At 40.5% G+C, this 18327-nt stretch overlaps 1 protein-coding gene across 1 annotated transcript; it reads left to right on the top strand.

The window, feature by feature from the left end:
• The first annotated feature begins 1038 nt into the window (after positions 1-1038).
• On the top strand, positions 1039-13142 carry LOC124271771. The gene is made up of 25 exons (XM_046706931.1): positions 1039-1208; positions 1356-1461; positions 1591-1707; positions 1980-2112; positions 3680-3854; positions 4114-4390; positions 4472-4661; positions 4798-5012; positions 5099-5328; positions 5663-5816; positions 5936-6114; positions 6256-6396; positions 6482-6647; positions 6874-7006; positions 7126-7244; positions 7394-7530; positions 7646-7793; positions 7970-8164; positions 8279-8482; positions 8587-9345; positions 10012-10227; positions 10395-10490; positions 11009-11334; positions 11831-12032; positions 12295-13142. The coding sequence occupies exons 5-25, from the start codon at positions 3735-3737 to the stop codon at positions 12570-12572; spliced, it is 4485 nt and encodes a 1494-aa protein (XP_046562887.1). The 5' UTR covers positions 1039-1208; positions 1356-1461; positions 1591-1707; positions 1980-2112; positions 3680-3734; the 3' UTR covers positions 12573-13142.
• The last annotated feature ends 5185 nt before the right edge of the window (positions 13143-18327 follow it).

The following is an 18327-nucleotide window of genomic DNA, read 5'->3' as shown; positions in this document are numbered from 1 at the left end:
CGTTTCTTTCCATCTGAATGTATTATGTTATTATGGTATTTATTGCATGGTGTTTTAGATCCAGGTGAAGATGGCTCGGTTCCGTGATCCTGATATAAAAGTATTACAAGAAGCTTATGACGTCATTGACAGATATGAGTGGGGTCTGACAGATGACAGTCACAACGACAAAATGTTGATAGACTGGCAGACAGTGGATGCTGATGCTATTGAAAGTGAGGCTGATGACAAGGTAAAATTGTTCATGGAATATTTATCTATTCTTTATACCTTTGATGCCTTTCCGATATCAGTGAACAAAATGGTATATGGGTTGGCTACCACTTTCTTCTTCTGTCTTCAGATAAGTTTCACTCTAAACCTGCCAAAACTGATTCGCTTTACCAAGTGCAGAAGAGTATCAGTCAGGGGCTACAACCACGTTGGTTTACATACAACGGTGTCAGCAGATGTCAAAGAATGTGCAGCATATAATCCTCCAAATATCGTGCCTGCAGTTGTCCTAGATGTTATCAGTAAGTGCGTAGTTACAATAAGTTTCAGGAAAATGTGTAGTCCCTCGTTAAATGTACGTTTTAAGGCTAGTGAACTGAATGTTCTGTCGATGAAACATCCCAGGGGTACATTTATGATTGATTACAGGAGCAAACAACGAAAATGCTGGTCAAGGAATAACCTTAGATCAGAATAGTCACTGGTATGATGCTGACTACACTCCCTACAAGAACATCCTGTCTGCTGTGTGGCCGACGCTACGTCACAGGAACTACACGTGGGCAGTTGTGGCAGGTGACCAGTTGGACCCCTCATCTCACTACAAGAGAGAGACTCTGATGACCGTCACTGACCCCTGTAGCATGCCGGATGTCATCAAGTGTGGACACACAGGTGAGTTAGTGTTTTAACAATTTTCGTAAAAACTTACGGTGTTGGCGTTCATAAAAGATGTCGCATTCATCCATGCCTTCATCTTTTCCTTTTTTCAAGTGAACGAGTTCATCAACGTGGAGTTTGCAGAGCTGTCCTACTAAGAACACGGCAGGAGATTTTATGTGTGCATCCATGCTGATGACAAAAACACTCGTTTTGAGAAGTGGACATCACATCTGACTGAAGTGAACGCCTGCAGTGACGGCATCACTGTCGACCTGACTCCACCTACACCGGGGACAGTGAACATCGAGAACCTCATAGACGGAACATTTCAGGTAAACTGAACTCTTTTAAATAATGTTCCCCTTGGTTTCGACAGCATATGAAGTAACTTGGTTGTTAGTGTGAGGTCAATGCTGAAACTACAGTAGAGCCATCGATTTGGGCAAGTACACTGATATTGATATATTTCTCATGTACAGGTTAGCAAAACAGAAGTTGCAATTAGCTGGACCGCTTTTGTTGATGTGGAAGAGGAAGGTTTCTCTGCTCATGCTGCTGGGATTGCCTTTTATGAAGTTGCAGTGGGTAATGAACTGAACAATTTGTTCATGCTGCTCTACCATATAACATATTCAATTTCTAATTCCTTGACAATTATCACTGTCTCAGGTAAATTTATGACATTCCTGATAGATAAATGTTTTCTACCTTCAGGTACTTTCCCTGGTGGACACGATGTTGTCATTTACACCCGTGTTGGATATGTAAACAAGTACATTCTACACAGGCTCAACCTGCATACTGGAAGTACATACTATGTCTTAGTGAGAGGTAAGCTGAAAGTCGATAAAGTTCAGCTTTGTTCATCTAAACTCCATGTTTTGGAAAACAGGGCCAGGTATACGTGACTGACTTAAATATGTGTTTATTGTGGCAGTTTTGAAACTTTCGTTCAAATCTAACAAAGGTGACATCAATGCATTTTTCAATGTCTTGGACACAGGATGAATACATCATGGGTATACATTCAACTTATGCTATGTTTTAAAATAAATGCTTCAGTTCTTAAGAAATGTCTTATCTCTTAATAATATTTCTTTCAGCCACAGATTTTGTGAAGAAGACAACAGTTGCTGTATCAGGGGGTTTCCTTGTCGACGCCACAACTCCAGTACTAACAGGGCAACACATTAACGTGGAGGGACGATACATTACATCACGTCTTATACATGTCTGGTAACGTTGAGAAAGTGGCATATGAGCTCGTTCAAATGTTTTCAAAGAAACCTTTGAAGGAAAAAAGGACAGGTTGATGCTAATATGTTGGGTTCTCGAACAAAATTAGCATCATTTACGAAAATATATTTCATAATATTTTTACCGACCTTGTTGAGTCAATAAATACATAGGCTGCATTTGTTCTTGATACAATACATGTTTTCAATTCTAAACACAAAATCTGTCAAGAACTAGAGATTACTGTACAACGGCAGCAATTTTCCACAACTCTGCATTTGTAGATAACGTACTGGCTTTCTTATTGAAGCTGACATGTCCAGTTCTGGTCGGATTAACGTTAAACATTCATATATAGCTGCCAAACTTGCTCGATCTATTAACACTGATTTCTTTTTCAGTTGATTGTATTACTATTCTTATGTGTTGAATTCTTTAACTAATTGTTTTATATGGGTAACATTCACAAATGTACAATACAGAATAATAAACTTTGTGTGCTAGGTATACTTCTAATGTATCCTCACATTAATTATCAAAATACAGTAGAACACGGATATAACGAACTCCAAGGGACCAAGAAATTTAGTTCGCTATATCCGTTGTTAGTTATTCACATTTGACCGCCATCTTGGATTGTAAAGATGTAGACATTCTCAGACATTACCTATATCATGTTGATAAATATGAAGTTTCTTTTTATAAAAAACTTGAAATAATACAACTACAACTTAAATACATTTATTTTTTAATGAAAATGCAAGCTTACATTTATAATGTCCAGATAAACCACGAAAGAAGCAAAAACTGTAGCGATCTTTTTTCCATTTGTGACATGTCATAACATGCCCGTGCCTTTTTCTTTTATATTTTCATTTTTATGTAATCAGGCTTTCCGTTCGTTAACATGACACAACAACGGGAAATACCTCCGTTTTCGAAGCTTCGTATGAATAACATGCGAGGCGAATCGTGTGGTGTCTGGTATCGTTCGACAGCTCTGGAACGTCAACAATATCACTGTACCCTTGCCGAGAGTATTTTCACAGTTGTAAAAAGCGATTTTATTGGATAAAGATTGGTTTCTAATGACGCTTTTTCGCCACAGTCTGCTATAAGGATCGCCATTGGTCAAAATCAGACACGTGACCTAAGGCAGCCAATCATACTAGGGCAATGGATACCGTCCTCGTCAACGAAAACTTTCGTTAAACACGATATGTTTGTTTTGTTAATTAATTAATGACCATCAAACAATGTTGATTCACCGCCAACAAGATTGATGTATACTGTACCGCTAAGTGGCTGAGCTGACACTGAGTGAGTTCGCTAATCATGTCGTTAATTGGGTCTTGGGGGTAGCAAATCAGTTCGCTATAGCCGTTAATTCGCTACTCACGAGTTCGTTATTCACGTATAATTTAGGTTTCAATATTTACTTTAGTGGTGGACAAAACATACACTGAAGTAGTCACACGACGTGTCTGATTTCATCTCCTGTTCAAGGCAAATGTTGATTGAGTAATATTCTACACTGGAAAATAAACGGCGTTGATATATTCCACAGCTGGAGGAACGTTTTCACAGACGAGGAAAGTGGAATAAAGTCATACAGCGTTGCTATGGGCACCAGACTTGCGTATGCTGATGTGTCGGAGTACATGATGACCGTTGAGGATTGTTTGGACATTGACACACTTAATAAAACAGAGGATGGTCACTCGTATTATATAACTGTGAAGGTAGCTTTGGACGTTTCTATCTTCTATTATTTCATGTGTACAAAAAATGATGACACATAATGATCCCCGAGTGTTAGTTCTTCCGTAGATCTCGATCGTTGAGGTAGCTGGGTTGTAGGAGTCTCGTCTGTCTCACTTAAACAGACAATCGTCTTTGATTTCAAGATTCAAATAATAATATAAACTTGTTTGTAATAAATAGAGAATGGTCTGAAGTCCTAACTTATGTCGGTCAATCTTATTGATGTCCTTCTTCCAGGCCATCAACGGTGCAGGTCTGTACACACTGTCCTCATCACGACCTCTGGTTGTGGACACCACGCCTCCATCTACTGGCCACGTCTATGACGGAGTACAGTCAGCTGCCTCACATGATGACAAAGACAAGGACTATATCACCAGTGTCTCAGAGATGGCAGCCTACTGGGAAGGCTTCGATGATCCTCATTCAAGTGTCGCCATTTACAAGGTCAAGGTCGGAACCTGCGCAGGATTTGACGACAAAATGAAAGAAGCCAAGACAGGGCTACATCAATGTGAGGATTGTTCATTGCTTTCTCGACTGTGCTTTTTTAAAATAATGTCAAGAAAAATATATCGATACAATTTAATTTCAGATATCAGCCTCCAGCACATCCTGCTCTCCCCTGGAGTGAAGTACTTCACCACAGTGACAGCCTGTAACACAGCAGGCCTCTGCAGCAGCTCCTCAACCTCAGACGGTGTGATCCTGGACAGCTCCCCACCAGTTCCTGGAACAGTGCAGGATGGCACAGGCGACGTGGACATACAGTTCCAGGCGACTAGGTGATAAGGAGTATTTGGTATTACAATAGAGTATCTAGTAGAAATGATTAAGTAGAACCAGTTCTATCTTGATGGAAATATCTTTAAATTACTTTGGAACTATGCAGTGTTTACAGAGAGTTGGTATTCTTTGCAGGACATTCATTGGTTGCAAGTGGCGAGGCTTTAGCGACCCTGAATCCGGATTAGATTACTATGAATGGCGTGTCGGAACAAAACCAGGAGCTGACGACATTCTCTCAGCCCGCACTGCAGCCTTGGGGGAGGTCATCTTCCACACCCTGCCACATGACCAACAGTTGCCCGTAGGACGGACATTGTACAACACTATCCGGGCATTCAACAAAGCAGGTATGTTGCAGACGGTTGACGACAACAGTCGAATTGTAGATGTAGCAGGTGGACAGAATCGTGACAAACACTGCATCATGTTTCAGGGCTTTATTCAGAGGCCATGTCTAATGGGGTACTGGTGGATGACAGCATTCCCATTGTGGTTTCACCTCCGACAGTGAGAAGGTTAATGTCCCTTGTTCCTAACACTACAGTAAGTCGGACAGCTATAGGTCTACACTGGGAGTTCCAAGACGCCGAGTCCTCCATAGAACGCCAATACCTCTCCTTATCATCTCACCAGCTTGGAGAGATAGATAGTTCTAATCTTGAGGTAAAGGTTTGTCTTATATATAAAACGCAGTAAATTTGGCATTCAGTTAGAATGGGTCTCCAACAACCCATATTTATCGTAACGGTACTAATGGTATGCGACTAACGGGATCGGGTGGACTAACTTGGATGGTGCACGTCACCGTATCCCAATTGCGCAGATCGATGCTCATGATGTAAATCACTATATTATCTAGTCCAGAATCGTTTATGTATAGACCGCCGTCATATAGCTTAACAAAGGATAATCAGGTCTTGTAATGTCAAGCTGAAATATTGTCAATACACAGGAATACTGAGCGTTCATCTTTTCATCCATGTATGTTGTATTCCAGGTGCCTGGTTTACTCCGAGAATACATTTTTGTGAACCTTGATTTGCATGATGGAAGTAAATACAAGGTGAAGGTTACCGCGTGCAATATGGCGGGTCTCTGTGTATCGGCAAACACAAACAACATTTTGGTTGACAGCTCGAAACCAAATACAGGTATGATTTTGTTGTGGTCCAAAAAACAGATCAATGAATGATAATCTTACTCTGCTGAGAAATCTCAGGACGATGACGTCGATAATAGTAATGATGATGATGTAATATTTAATCTGCAGGTACGTTCGCCATAGAAACTGACCATGCAGTAAAACTTCCACGACATCAGACTGGCTGGATGACTTGGAACAGGACCAGTCTGAACCTGGCGTGGCTTGGCTTCTCTGACCGACATTCAGGAATGGGCCATTACCTTGTAACAATAGGATCTCACGAATTCGGAACAGATTACAATACAGTGAGAAATTTCTTTGAGACAACGATCGCAATACCCATATAAATAGAAATACGAGTTGTTTATACATACAATGTTACATGTTGTAAATGTACAAGGAGGGAAGATCCACCTTGTACATACACAAATATATGTTTATTGCAGGGTACACTACATGAGAAGGTCTTCCACAGTGACTCGGGTGTGAACAAGGGTGATGAAGGAGTCCTGCAACGTTTCACAGTACACACTCGTACCCTGCCGTCATCAGGATCTGTGTTTGTAGCTATCTGGGGTGTGAATGGGGTAGGTACTTTGACGCTGTCCTAAACCTTTGTGAACTGAAGATATCCGATACTCACAGCATGATTGTATCCACTGCTACTTCTAGGTTGGCCTACAGAGTGATGCCTACCACGCTGAACTGGTCCTGGAGGCAGATTCTACTCTGTGGCTGGTGAGGAGGTGCCAGGCCTACAACTGTGAGGGCCATTGTGTCTGTGCTGTACAGGGCGGTACCTGTTCTGCCAGTAAAGCATGTACACAAGACAAATCAGGTTTGTGGAGAAAAGAGAAACCAAACAGAACAAGGATTAGGACCTAATATCACATTTCAGTCATTTTCGTAGCTATATATCTCTTACACGTGTCTTGCATTTATGGCTATACGTCCAGTACATAAACTCACAACAGGTTAACAGAGCAGGAAGGGTTTAGCTGCTAGAAACCCTCATTTCCGTTTTCTAACGAAAACTTCAACCCCTTTGCATCTTGGTGGAGCAGATAAAAACATCAGAATCAAAGACGTAGTGGACCTCATGTCTCCGGGTGGTTCTAATGACGTCGACGTCAGTCTGTTCAACACTGTCATGGCTGCCACTTGGACTGACTCGTCAGGGGGATCACCTGTTTCACGGTAAGCAGTCTTTTCTATACACGCTATGCATACTTTGTAATATGTACATGAGGTCGCAGATGCATCCTGGCACGTGCTATTTGTTATTTGTTGTCTGTAATATTTGTCCTTTGGAACAGATATGAATACAGTATAGGAGAAGAGAGTGATGAGCCAACGGGAGTGTTTGACGCCATAGTCGACAGGGTTTGGTTTGATGCAGGTCTACAAACATCTGCTGTTGTGTCATTACCTGCAGGTGAGAATGAATCATACTTGTGTACAACTTCACACGACACAAACATGATCATATAACCAGTTGTTATCAATTCAATCACTAATCGACATAGCACTTCAACAATCTGAATACACGTAAACAGCTGATATATGTGTCATGATGATTTGCAGGCCAGTCTCTGACATCTGGAGTGAACTATTACTTCTTTGTGAGAGCATGGTATAACAAAACCAACAGCATCTTCAAATCGGATGGCGTCCTTATCCAAACAGCACCACCCACAGTAACAGTCAAGATGGGCCAAGCTGTAAGTATCTGCTATTATATTGTTCACATGTCTTTACAGAGCTGTCGTTGGTCTCAGTGTTGTAGAAGGTGAATGTGTTTAGATGGAGTGACTTAGCGCTGCTGTGTTACCACAGGTGAAAGAGTTTGCACACCCAACTGACACCAAAGATACAGACTTTCAGACACAGAACGAAACTCTGTTTGTCCAGTGGAGTGGAAAGTTCCTTCAGGGTCAGAGCGGCATCCTCAGATACAGGGTCTTTATCAGCACTGTGCAAGGAGGTATTTTGAATACTAACTTTGACAAATTTCGTCTAATTGCAATTCAATAATTCAACAGACAATCGTATAACTGTCGAATTTGGAGGACCCCATTCTTGACTAATTTTGCCAAATGACATTTAATTGCAATCACCTATTTAAACAGACCATCGTATAACTTTCCAATTCGGATGCAGGTCACAGTATCCACGAATCAGAGGACCTGACCTCCACCAGCTATACAGCGACAGGTCTGATTTTACGTCCAAACACCGTCTACTACTGCAGTGTCCTGGCTTACAACAAGGCTGGTCTGGTCAACTGGGCCTACTCTGATGGAGTACAGGTGGACGTCATGCCTCCAGTGGCAGGCAGAGTGAAGGATGGACGTGGTTCGTAATATTGTAGATCCTTTCGTCTCTCTTAATATGGTATTAACAGAGGTATGATATATACAGTATACTAAACTTTAATGCATGTTTTCATACCGTTGAATATTGATGCAGGCATCCATGACTTGGACTACCAGAGTTCAACATCCGAAGCATCCGCCTCATGGTACGGCTTCTCGGACACAGACTCCACAATAATCAAGTATTTTTGGTGTGTGGGGACAAGCAACGACACATCAGATTGCAGTGTGTTGGACTGGTTGGATATAGGACTACACACATCTTCTAGGAGGTCCCTGTTGTCTCCAATCGTAAATGGTCAGTGAATATAGAACGCTACATTATGTTAGTGCCACTTATGTTAGATATAGGATGATGTGTATATATATATCTATCACATGATGACATTATCTTGTGTTCAGGTACAAGAATATGGAGCAAGGTGTATGCTGTGGATGCTGTTGGTTACACCTCAGATGTTGTCGTTTCTGATGGGGTCGTTGTTGATGCATCTCCACCTGAACGTCAGGATGTAGCGTATCTTGGAGACAATCTGGTGAAGAACCAATCTTTCGAGGTAGACGATATTACAGGAAGTACGTCAAGCTGCAACCTCGTCATACCAACATCATGGGAAACTGACACAGCGTCGTGTATCAAGGTTCAGGCGCCGGATTCACCTTTAGCTAAAGATGGACATAAGTTTGTGTCCGTAATTGGAAGCATCCAACAAATGATCTCAGGTCTTGAGGTTGGGAGGCAGTACAAGCTGACTCTGCATGCTGGATACCCAGATACTGTTTCCAACACCAAAAGACCAGTTGATACAATAGTTACAATAGGAAGTGAAGTCTTCAGCTTTACCCTTGACCCTAACCTCTGTAGAGGCACCTGCAGTGTGGGAGATCACTCAGTCGTCCTCTGGAACAAACACACATACAGGTTCACAGCCGTAGATACCAGTGTAGTGCTGAAGATAACGTCATCGTCATTGATGATGGAGTTTGTACTGGACCATGTAAGTGTCCAGACTGTGGATTATGTTGCTGGTCCAGACAGTGTGGACACCGAGGAGCGTCTGGTGGTCAACTCTGTGTTCCTGTCTCACTGGTCATCTCTACATGTTTCCTGGCACTTCGAGGACCTACAATCTCCTATTACACAGTACAAGTGGGCGATTGGTAACTAGATATATTGTCATTACTTCAACTGACTTTTCTGAATTAGTAAATGCAACACTGTGTAGTATAGTGAGATGGTAAATGTTCGATATTATAGATCCTAGAATAATATGTTAACTTGAATATTGCGTATTGTTTCAACGACTATCACTTGGGATGGGGGAGGAAAGCATAATCTCTGACATAGGACCAGATTTGGAATTGCGACAAAATAGATTCCCGGCTTTGGTTCACGTCGTGGGTATAATGTGTAAAATACATTTCTAGTGTCCTCCGTCGTGATATTGCAAGAATGTTGCTAAAATCAGCGTACCACCACACACACACTCACTCACTCACTCACTCACTAGTGTACACAGTTCTTTCTAATCTTTCAGGAGCTCATCAACACATCATTGTTTCAGTGTACCGTTATCGCAATGATAATATATATACTCATTGAACGAATAAGGGATCACATGAAAGTACAAGTGTTACTTTATTCTTTTCCAGAATTTCACCCACAGTGCAACACAAACCATGTGAAGAAACCTGGAAAAGAATAAAGGAACACTTGTACCTTCAGGTGGTCCCTTATTCGTTTTCCTGAGTATATTAGTCCGTGTATAAGTTACTTATCATATCATACTCTGTGCGTTCGTGTAATCAAAAGGTCTTATGTTTCAGGCACAACTCCAGGTGGTACACATGTCCAGGGCTACACGGACTTAGGTCGAGCCACACAGGGAACACTGTCTAATGTGCAGCTGCTCCATGGCGCCACTATTTACATTACTGTCATGGCGACGAATGCTGCTGGGCTCTCTACTGTTACATACTCTAACGCCATCACAGTAGACATGACTGCACCACAGTTCGACCTCATCAGTGATGGTCTGGATGGTAAAAACTTGAAATTTATATATATGTCAGATGAATAAAAACAACGTGCAGGTCTACAACTCTTGATGGATTAATATTACATCAAATGCAATAATTGAAAGAGTTCTTCGTAACGTGGTAATTTAGCTGCTTCATTGACACAGATTGAGTGTTTACGTTTGTTCCAGGACGAGATGAAGACTATCAGACATCAGGCGTGGTGAGTGTCTACTGGCAAGTCAGAGATGAAGAATCAGGTGTAGAACACTGCGACTGGGCTATTGGTACGTGGAGTACTTCATTGCCAACAATATTAAACGCTAGCATTTTCTGTATTGTTAAACATAAAGTCGCTGGAATGAAAGATCCATGGCAACAAGACGTGCACTTCGTGGTTACTTTCAAAGAGTAAACATCTTATGTCAGACACAAATTCAGGCAATCCTAAAATTAATCAATACAATATGAATGTTCAATATGAAATATATTTCAGGGAATTCCTGACATTTGCAAGCCACAAATGATAAAATATGTGGTTGACATATGTGTAATGAACCTATCAGGAATCCAAACTTAACCATACGGTATAATTAAATTTTATGGATGAAGCGCTTTTTCTCTTCTATAGTAAATGGACATAAACTGTTTGAGATTTATATGGAATGTAGATGGAAACAGTTCCACGTGTAGCGAGTATGGCGTCACAGTATTTAAACATAGTCCTAATGTATTCATATATATACAAACATCTTAACCATTTCTTGTACGTACGCCATGTACTAGTATCTTGTTCAATGACAAGGGAGGACACGAGGCAGCAGTGACATGAAACAGTTTGAGAGGGTCCCCCCAGGTCAGTCCACAGCCCAACATGACATCGCCTCTAAGATCCACTCGTCATCTGTGACAGTCTACACCACAGTCCGGTGCTTCAACAAGGCGGGGCTGGCGTCGGACATAACGTCGGATGGAGTTGATGTGGTCCAGACAAGGAACCAGACATCAGTTCCTGGCTTCAGTGTCCTGAGAGAAAGTCAGTCGGTGTACAGTGAGAGGGATATGTGTCACCAGAGTCAGGAGAAAGTCCGACTCCGATGGGACAAAACGAGCCGACATTTCAAAACAGTGGTAAACTGAATATCTTCATAAAATCAGAAAACACGGAACGTAAACCATCAATCATTGCAGCTTTATACGTTTGTAGTTGATAAATATCATAATCTTGAGGGTAGTTGCTACAGTAAACCAGTACTTGGAGCACTAGCTTTAGTAAACCAGTACTTGGAGTAGTTGCTATAGTAAACCAGTACTTGGAGTAGTTGCTATAGTAAACCAGTACTTGGAGTAGTTGCTATAGTAAACCAGTACTTGGAGTAGTTGCTATAGTAAACCAGTACTTGGAGTAGTTGCTATAGTAAACCAGTACTTGGAGTAGTTGCTATAGTAAACCAGTACTTGGAGCACTAGCTATAGTAAACCAGTACTTGGAGTAGTTGCTATAGTAAACCAGTACTTGGAGTAGTTGCTATAGTAAACCAGCACTTGGAGTAGTTGCTATAGTAAAACAGTACATGGAGTAGTTGCCATAATAAAACAGAACTTAGAGCAGTTGCTGGTGTTTCAGATCGGTATTGAGGGAGATACGCTGACACAGCAGAATGTCGTCCCCGTCCATCTGGAGTACACCTTGGCCACATTAGTGGGTGTAACACTGAAGGATGGATCGACATATCATGCCCTCACTTATCCTATTGACGGGATGGGAACACACGGAGAGACAACTATGTTGAACTTCACGGTACATGGGCTTCCTCCAGCGATAACAGGTGTGTGGTTTGTGCTGTGAAACAGCTTAGTCGTGCCAAACAAATGCCTGTCCATACTAGATATCTTACATATATTCCTCAAAAACGGTGATAAGATAAGTCACATAATTTAAAGTTCTGGGTTATCACATTCCGTCCGTTTTCGTCAAAATAATTCAGTGTGTAAGTTGCCAATACCACACCTGGTGGTTAGCTGTTCATACCTTGTACGGTCAAGTTCATGGTGAATGACAATTTTCACGTGTTTAACATCTTCCCACAGCTTCTGGACGTTTGTCTGTGGTCAAAACTGGCGACCGACTGACCGTCACCTGGCGGAATATGTTTGCTTCTCCCTGGGACGACCTGAAGTATGAAGTTCACGTTGGAACAGTTCTCGGAGGAGCCGATATTGTAGACAAGCTGTTAACAGAGAATGATGAAATCACTCTAACTTTAAATTCGCAATATCGGGGATTTGATGAGATTTATGTTTCTCTAACCGCTATTGACACGTGTGGTCTGTCGACCTGGTCCACACAAACAGTAAGTTTGAACTGAATGCAGTTCATTCATGTTTCCTAAAGAATGGTAAGATGTATAACCAAACACTATCCCACGGTGCACCGGTTGTTTTGTTTTCTTCAATATATGATATTATAAATAATTATTCAATTTGAATAGTATTTTTCTTGAATAATACAAACTAAACTTTTAAGAACACATTATTCATTTCATGCAATGCAACAGGAGAAAGGTATTCGCCTTTCCATGGACGCAGACCAAACGGCCAACTGATCTGAAAAAGGGAAAAAATGAAGCGTGGATGTTATACATAATTTTTCTATTCTTACACAGCGTGCGTTTTGTATTCTTTTATAACCTTGGTATTAACATTTTTCATCCATTCTATACACATATACATGTACTTGTGAATGTCAGTGATTGTATCGATTAGTATAGATAAACATGTTGCAGGGGGAATATCCATGTAACTCCCATTTTTCTAAAGTAAGTGAGCAAAGGCCCAAGAGAGTTATTAGGATATCCTCCCTCTTGACACAACCCTACTTTCACACTCTTTCATGTTTTTACTATTTGGAAAATAAACGAGAACTTTGTGTAGCCTTATTTGTGCTGTGTGAGTAGTCTTTGGGCGATGCACTCGGCATATGTTCTCTGTCTTTTCAAGAATGCTGAGTTCCATCGCAAGCTCCCCCTGAGAGGGTACGTAAGACCCAAAACTTTCAAAGTAAAATTTAAACATACAAAAAAAATTAAACGTAGCATTTTTGTTATTTCAAATTTCGGCTAAATTTTCCTACAATTGCCATTGGCTAAGGAGATGGTGTAAATCCAGCTAGGGTCCATGCAGGTAGCAAAGGCACTGTAAGTCCCCATGGTCCCTATTATGGTGATCTACCTTCCCTTGCTGGCGATCTATAGCCCAGTTTTATATTGCATTGTCTTCATAAATAAAATATGTTTACATTTGCCAACTAGTTTTATACACCATCTGTGATACTCTAGATATTTTACAGTTCTTCGATGACTACATGTACTTGAATTTAATGTGTATGTAAAGCTTTTCTCGTCACTATATGGCTGAAATATTGCCGAGGTGACGTTATATTTTAACTCACTCACTCACTCCATCACAAGCGGATGAATACAATGCATAGTACACTGCTGGTTCAGCGATTATTTTATCAATCACCCTATAGTAAATGGGCCCGTGAGTGAGTGAGATGGGTTTAACGCCGCTTCCAACAGTATATATCACGGCGTGTCATGATGGTATAATCCAAAGCGAGGCAGGTCTTAGACGTCAAACATCAAACCTTGAAACATAATCTGAGAGAACCGAGATTCCATCCCACAACGAAAGGTTTCTGGCGTTTAGAAAGGCTGCACCTCTCTACATGGAATTGCTGCGCAATAGTGGATCCGACCAATAAGCCCAGACCAAACAGTAAAGTGTTTATTAGATGTGTTTTGGTTTTTGTCGTTAAAACTTTACAGGATGTAACACAAAAACTATCTTGTTAATTCAAAGATAATACAAACTTTGAAATAGTTCATTTAATACCGTACTAACATTTGAACTGACTGAATCCATGAAATCGCCATTGGGAGATACACAAGCAGTATGCCTATTCAGGCCTACCATACAAACGGTAAACAAATCATCAAAACTGAACTCATATACACCAATACAGAACACAAATCACCAAAACAGGAAAATAAACTTCCAAAACTGCAAGAATATCCTCTAAAACCGAAACAATATATCTGTAATGGAAGACTAATCGTTTGAAATGGAAACAAAACTCGCGTATCAGCTACAAGAGCGCGCGAGAACGGTCGCCGAGCGTACAAAACGGCATTCATAACATCCCAACACGGCAGTCGCGTCACAGGGGATGTTTTCACTTGCTACGGTTCGTGAAAGTCATATCGAGCTACAATCAATATGTTAAATACACACACATGAAATTTGACTGGAACATTGTTCTACCAAAAAGACAGTTCGACTGAATTTCTTGTTTAAACATATAATATATGTTTGTTGAGGTTACGAAGTGTCGTGAGTGTATGGTTATATGACGAGGCATGATACACACATGGATATTGAGCAGGTGTTTGCTCACAAGTTAAATATTGGTCACTTTCTTCCCTCATGATGTATAGAATCTTGACCATTTTAACTTAATTCATAATTAAAAAGAATTCTATTGATCTGAGAAGTGCAAATTATAATCTTGGTAGAAGTCCTTCATCTGACTCATTGACCCTGAAATAAAATAAGATGAAATCTGTTTGTTCATCTTGCATGCTGTAATTAAGTGATACGGAATTCGAAAGAAATTACATCCAAAACTGTCGTCTTGTTGAAGGCATGAACATGTTTTAAATGTGCTTGTGTTTGTGCACAAGTGTTTTTGCGTGTTCGTTGCTAATTTGACGTTTCAATTCTGATTACAAATGGCTGTTTAATGCAAAAACAGAACAGTGTAATACTTCTGTTTGATCATCGGATGCTATTTACATACTGTCAATTTAAGTTTGAGACTGTAAATGCATGATCGCTCAACCATGTATACTTACACAGGAGACAGATAATATACCAGAGAAATCGGGCAATTAAAGTCCCACAGAAATATTCTCCCTTTTTGCCACCGAAATACTTTCCATACTTCATTTTACAACTATAGTAGTCACTACTACTGGTAATATTATTATTAGTAGTAGTATGTTTCAAAACTATTAACACAATGTGTCCATAAAGTAGATTTTAAAACATTTGTCGTCCTTGTACACATGTCAAACTATACCTTGGAATATCAGCGTGCATGAAAATCTCTCCATGCTCCTGCATTTCTCACGCGAGCATTCTAATTATCTATTTGAAATAGTTTTTGACAAGACTAAGAAAGGAGGTTTTTATATAGATTCAGTGTCAAACGATGACTAATAATTAATCGTTACGATATGCCAAAAGAGTGCACGTTCCGCCCCAGGAAAAAGACGAATGCTTCTTCAATACACTTCCCGGACCTTCAGAGTCTTCAAATAATCAGCAAATCATGCACATAATGAGATTCAAGAACATATTATGCAACTCCACTGTATGCAATCTCAGTGAAATCTCGAATCAGGTTGTTTTACCTTCCCCCTTAATGTGCGTTGTTAAGGAGCACTGACTGTGTACCGTTGAGTGACGTCGATATGGACATGTAACAGTTCACTTCATGTAGGCACCTATACATCAAGATGGGCAGGGGTACTTCATCCTATTTTAAAAATATTTGAAATATGCACTTATGTTTTTTATTCAAACCGTTCTCTTGAAATAACGACAGCGGTTACAGTGACCCTGTTACATACTGATCTTGGCATGTTCATGAAAACAGCCAAGCATGTAATGTATCCCTTAAGACATTTCTGTAAACTTCCTTGTTCACGATATTAGACGAATTCTCGAAGACTCCCCGGTGACATCGCACAATTGCTAATAGTTGCAAAACGACCCGGCTTGACCCGACCCAGTGCATCAATCCATTGAAAGACAAACAGGAAGCCATGACAATAACTTCTTTCTCCTTTACGAGGAAGGGTGTAGTGCTGAATTGTGAAATGCACATTGCATTGCTTAACAATATTCATCGATAGTTTTCCAACTAATTCTAATTAAACTCTAAAGTTGAGACTTTAGAAACGTTCCTTACAAAGTTGAAAGTACGATACAGGTATTTGCAATTTTGATTTTGATTTGAATCTTTTTTCTGAAAAGGTAAACGTGAAATGGAAAATAATGAAAATAGCTCATTCTTCCCTACGGAAGCGTAGTAGGGCCACGGTGAAAAAGATTTTGGGGGTCACTATCTCCTACGTAGAACTTAATATCTCCTACGTAGGACTTAGTATCACCTACGTAGGACTTAGTATCTCCTACGCAGGACTTAGTATCACGTACGTAGGACATACTATCTCCTACGTAGTACTTAATATCTCCTACGTAGGACTTAGTATCTCCTACGTAGGACATACGATCTCCTACGTAGGACTTAATATCTCCCACGTAGGGCATACTATCTCCTACGTAGGACATACTATCTCCTACGTAGTACTTAACATATCCATTTTTAAGGATGGTTATTAAGTTGAGAAATGCTAGCTATGCAGGACGTTAGGTAGTTGAGTCAGTGAATATTCATGACACTAACGCAGTGTTACTATACAGTGTTATTGTGTGTGTATTACGTTAGGGTGACGTGGATTCTGTTCTAATTGCAGTTATGGAGGTTTGGGTTATGGTTTAATCTATCATAATCTATCTCACACACATCTATTCACACACACACACACACACACACACACACACACACACACACACACACACACAGGTGGGTGGGATGGTTGGGGTGAGGTTGTGATATGAAACTCGGGTTATAACTCGACCTCCGCAAGTTGTTGTTTGTCTTGATGGGGCTAGGTTGGATCGGATGCAACGCTCGTTTGCGGCTTTTTTGGTAATTGTTTACAGGTTGACTTGACTGGGGTGGACAAGTGTTGGGTGCGGCGTAAAACAATACGAAATTCAAAAAGGCAATGAATTGTCATTATATTTATTTGTATAAATATAAGGGGATACGTACACATAGATTGCCACCGATAGTCTAAGACACGTCTGTACACGCAGATTATGATTCATGTGCAACGACCTCTGAAATATCCAACGCATAATAGTAAAGTCTAACAAAGTGCAACATATAACAGTGAACTAACAGTAAATGAAACACATAACTGTAGACTCTAAAAGTGAATGAAACGAATGGCTGTAGACTCTCACAGTGACTGAGACAGTGAAACAGGAGATTGTGTGCGTGTTTGGGGATTTAAGTCGACCGTTTCAGATTAATCTTTATAAACATATATCGATCATCTCCTACAGGAAATAGTAAGTACTACGTAGGAGATACTATGTCCTACGTAGGAGATACCAAGTCCTACGTAGGAGATATTAAGTCCTACGTAGGAGATGCTAAGTCCTACGTAGGGTATATATTAAGTCCTACATAGGAGATACTAAGTACTACGTAGGAGATACTAAGTCCTACGTAGGAGATACTAAGTCCTACGTAGGAGGTACTAAGTCCTACGTAGGAGATACTATGTCCTACGTAGGATATACTAAGTCCTACGTAGGAGATAGTAAGTCCTACGTAGGAGATACTAAGTCCTACGTAGGAGATACTAAGTCCTACGTAGGAGATATTAAGTACTACGTAGGAGATAGTAAGAGCCCCCAAAAAATTCACCATGGCCCTACTACGCTTCCGTAGTTGTAAGGTAGAATATGAAGATCAACACTTTTTCGTGTTTAATATTGAGGTGAAATCCGAAAGTGCAATTCGGTGACTATTGAAAAATAATCCATACACACACCTCTAGACAATTTATATTTTGCACATAGCTACCTAATTCGTCGCCAGTAACCAGCGCCTGTGTAAGAACTGGCTCTCCAAAAACCCGTGAAATTCATTTTGGTTCAGTTAAATAAGATTCTCGTGTTTATATGATAGATGCTTGAATGTACTGATTGTTTTTTTTAGAATCAAAGACCCTGAGAAATACACTCCGCTTAGCACAAAGCTTTTGGCAATTTTATGAAATCTTTTGTAACGGGTGAGCGGCTGAATTGATACCCGATCCCTGAAAACACGGATGTAACGAAGCTGGCCTGGAATAGTGGTTCCCCTGGTATTAAATAACTCACACGGGCTGTCAAGTTTCTTCATCTTCGTAACAAAAT

This window comes from Haliotis rubra, unplaced genomic scaffold (genome assembly GCF_003918875.1).
Source record: "Haliotis rubra isolate DU_JTF1 unplaced genomic scaffold, ASM391887v1 Scf1630, whole genome shotgun sequence".
NCBI lineage: Eukaryota > Metazoa > Mollusca > Gastropoda > Lepetellida > Haliotidae > Haliotis > Haliotis rubra.
The sequence above is the reverse complement of the archived record's forward strand: the minus strand, read 5'-3'. Positions and strand labels throughout refer to the sequence as shown.

What these genes read in the sequence shown, in the direction of transcription:
- LOC124271771 (XM_046706931.1), top strand. Translation starts at nt 3,735, where the DNA reads ATGGGCACCAGACTTGCGTATGCTGATGTGTCGGAGTACATGATGACC. An exon ending in CGTATTATATAACTGTGAAG is followed by an intron (nt 3,855 to 4,113) that starts GTAGCTTTGGAC and finishes TCCTTCTTCCAG; the next exon opens with GCCATCAACGGTGCAGGTCT. An exon ending in TATCAGCACTGTGCAAGGAG is followed by an intron (nt 7,794 to 7,969) that starts GTATTTTGAATA and finishes ATTCGGATGCAG; the next exon opens with GTCACAGTATCCACGAATCA.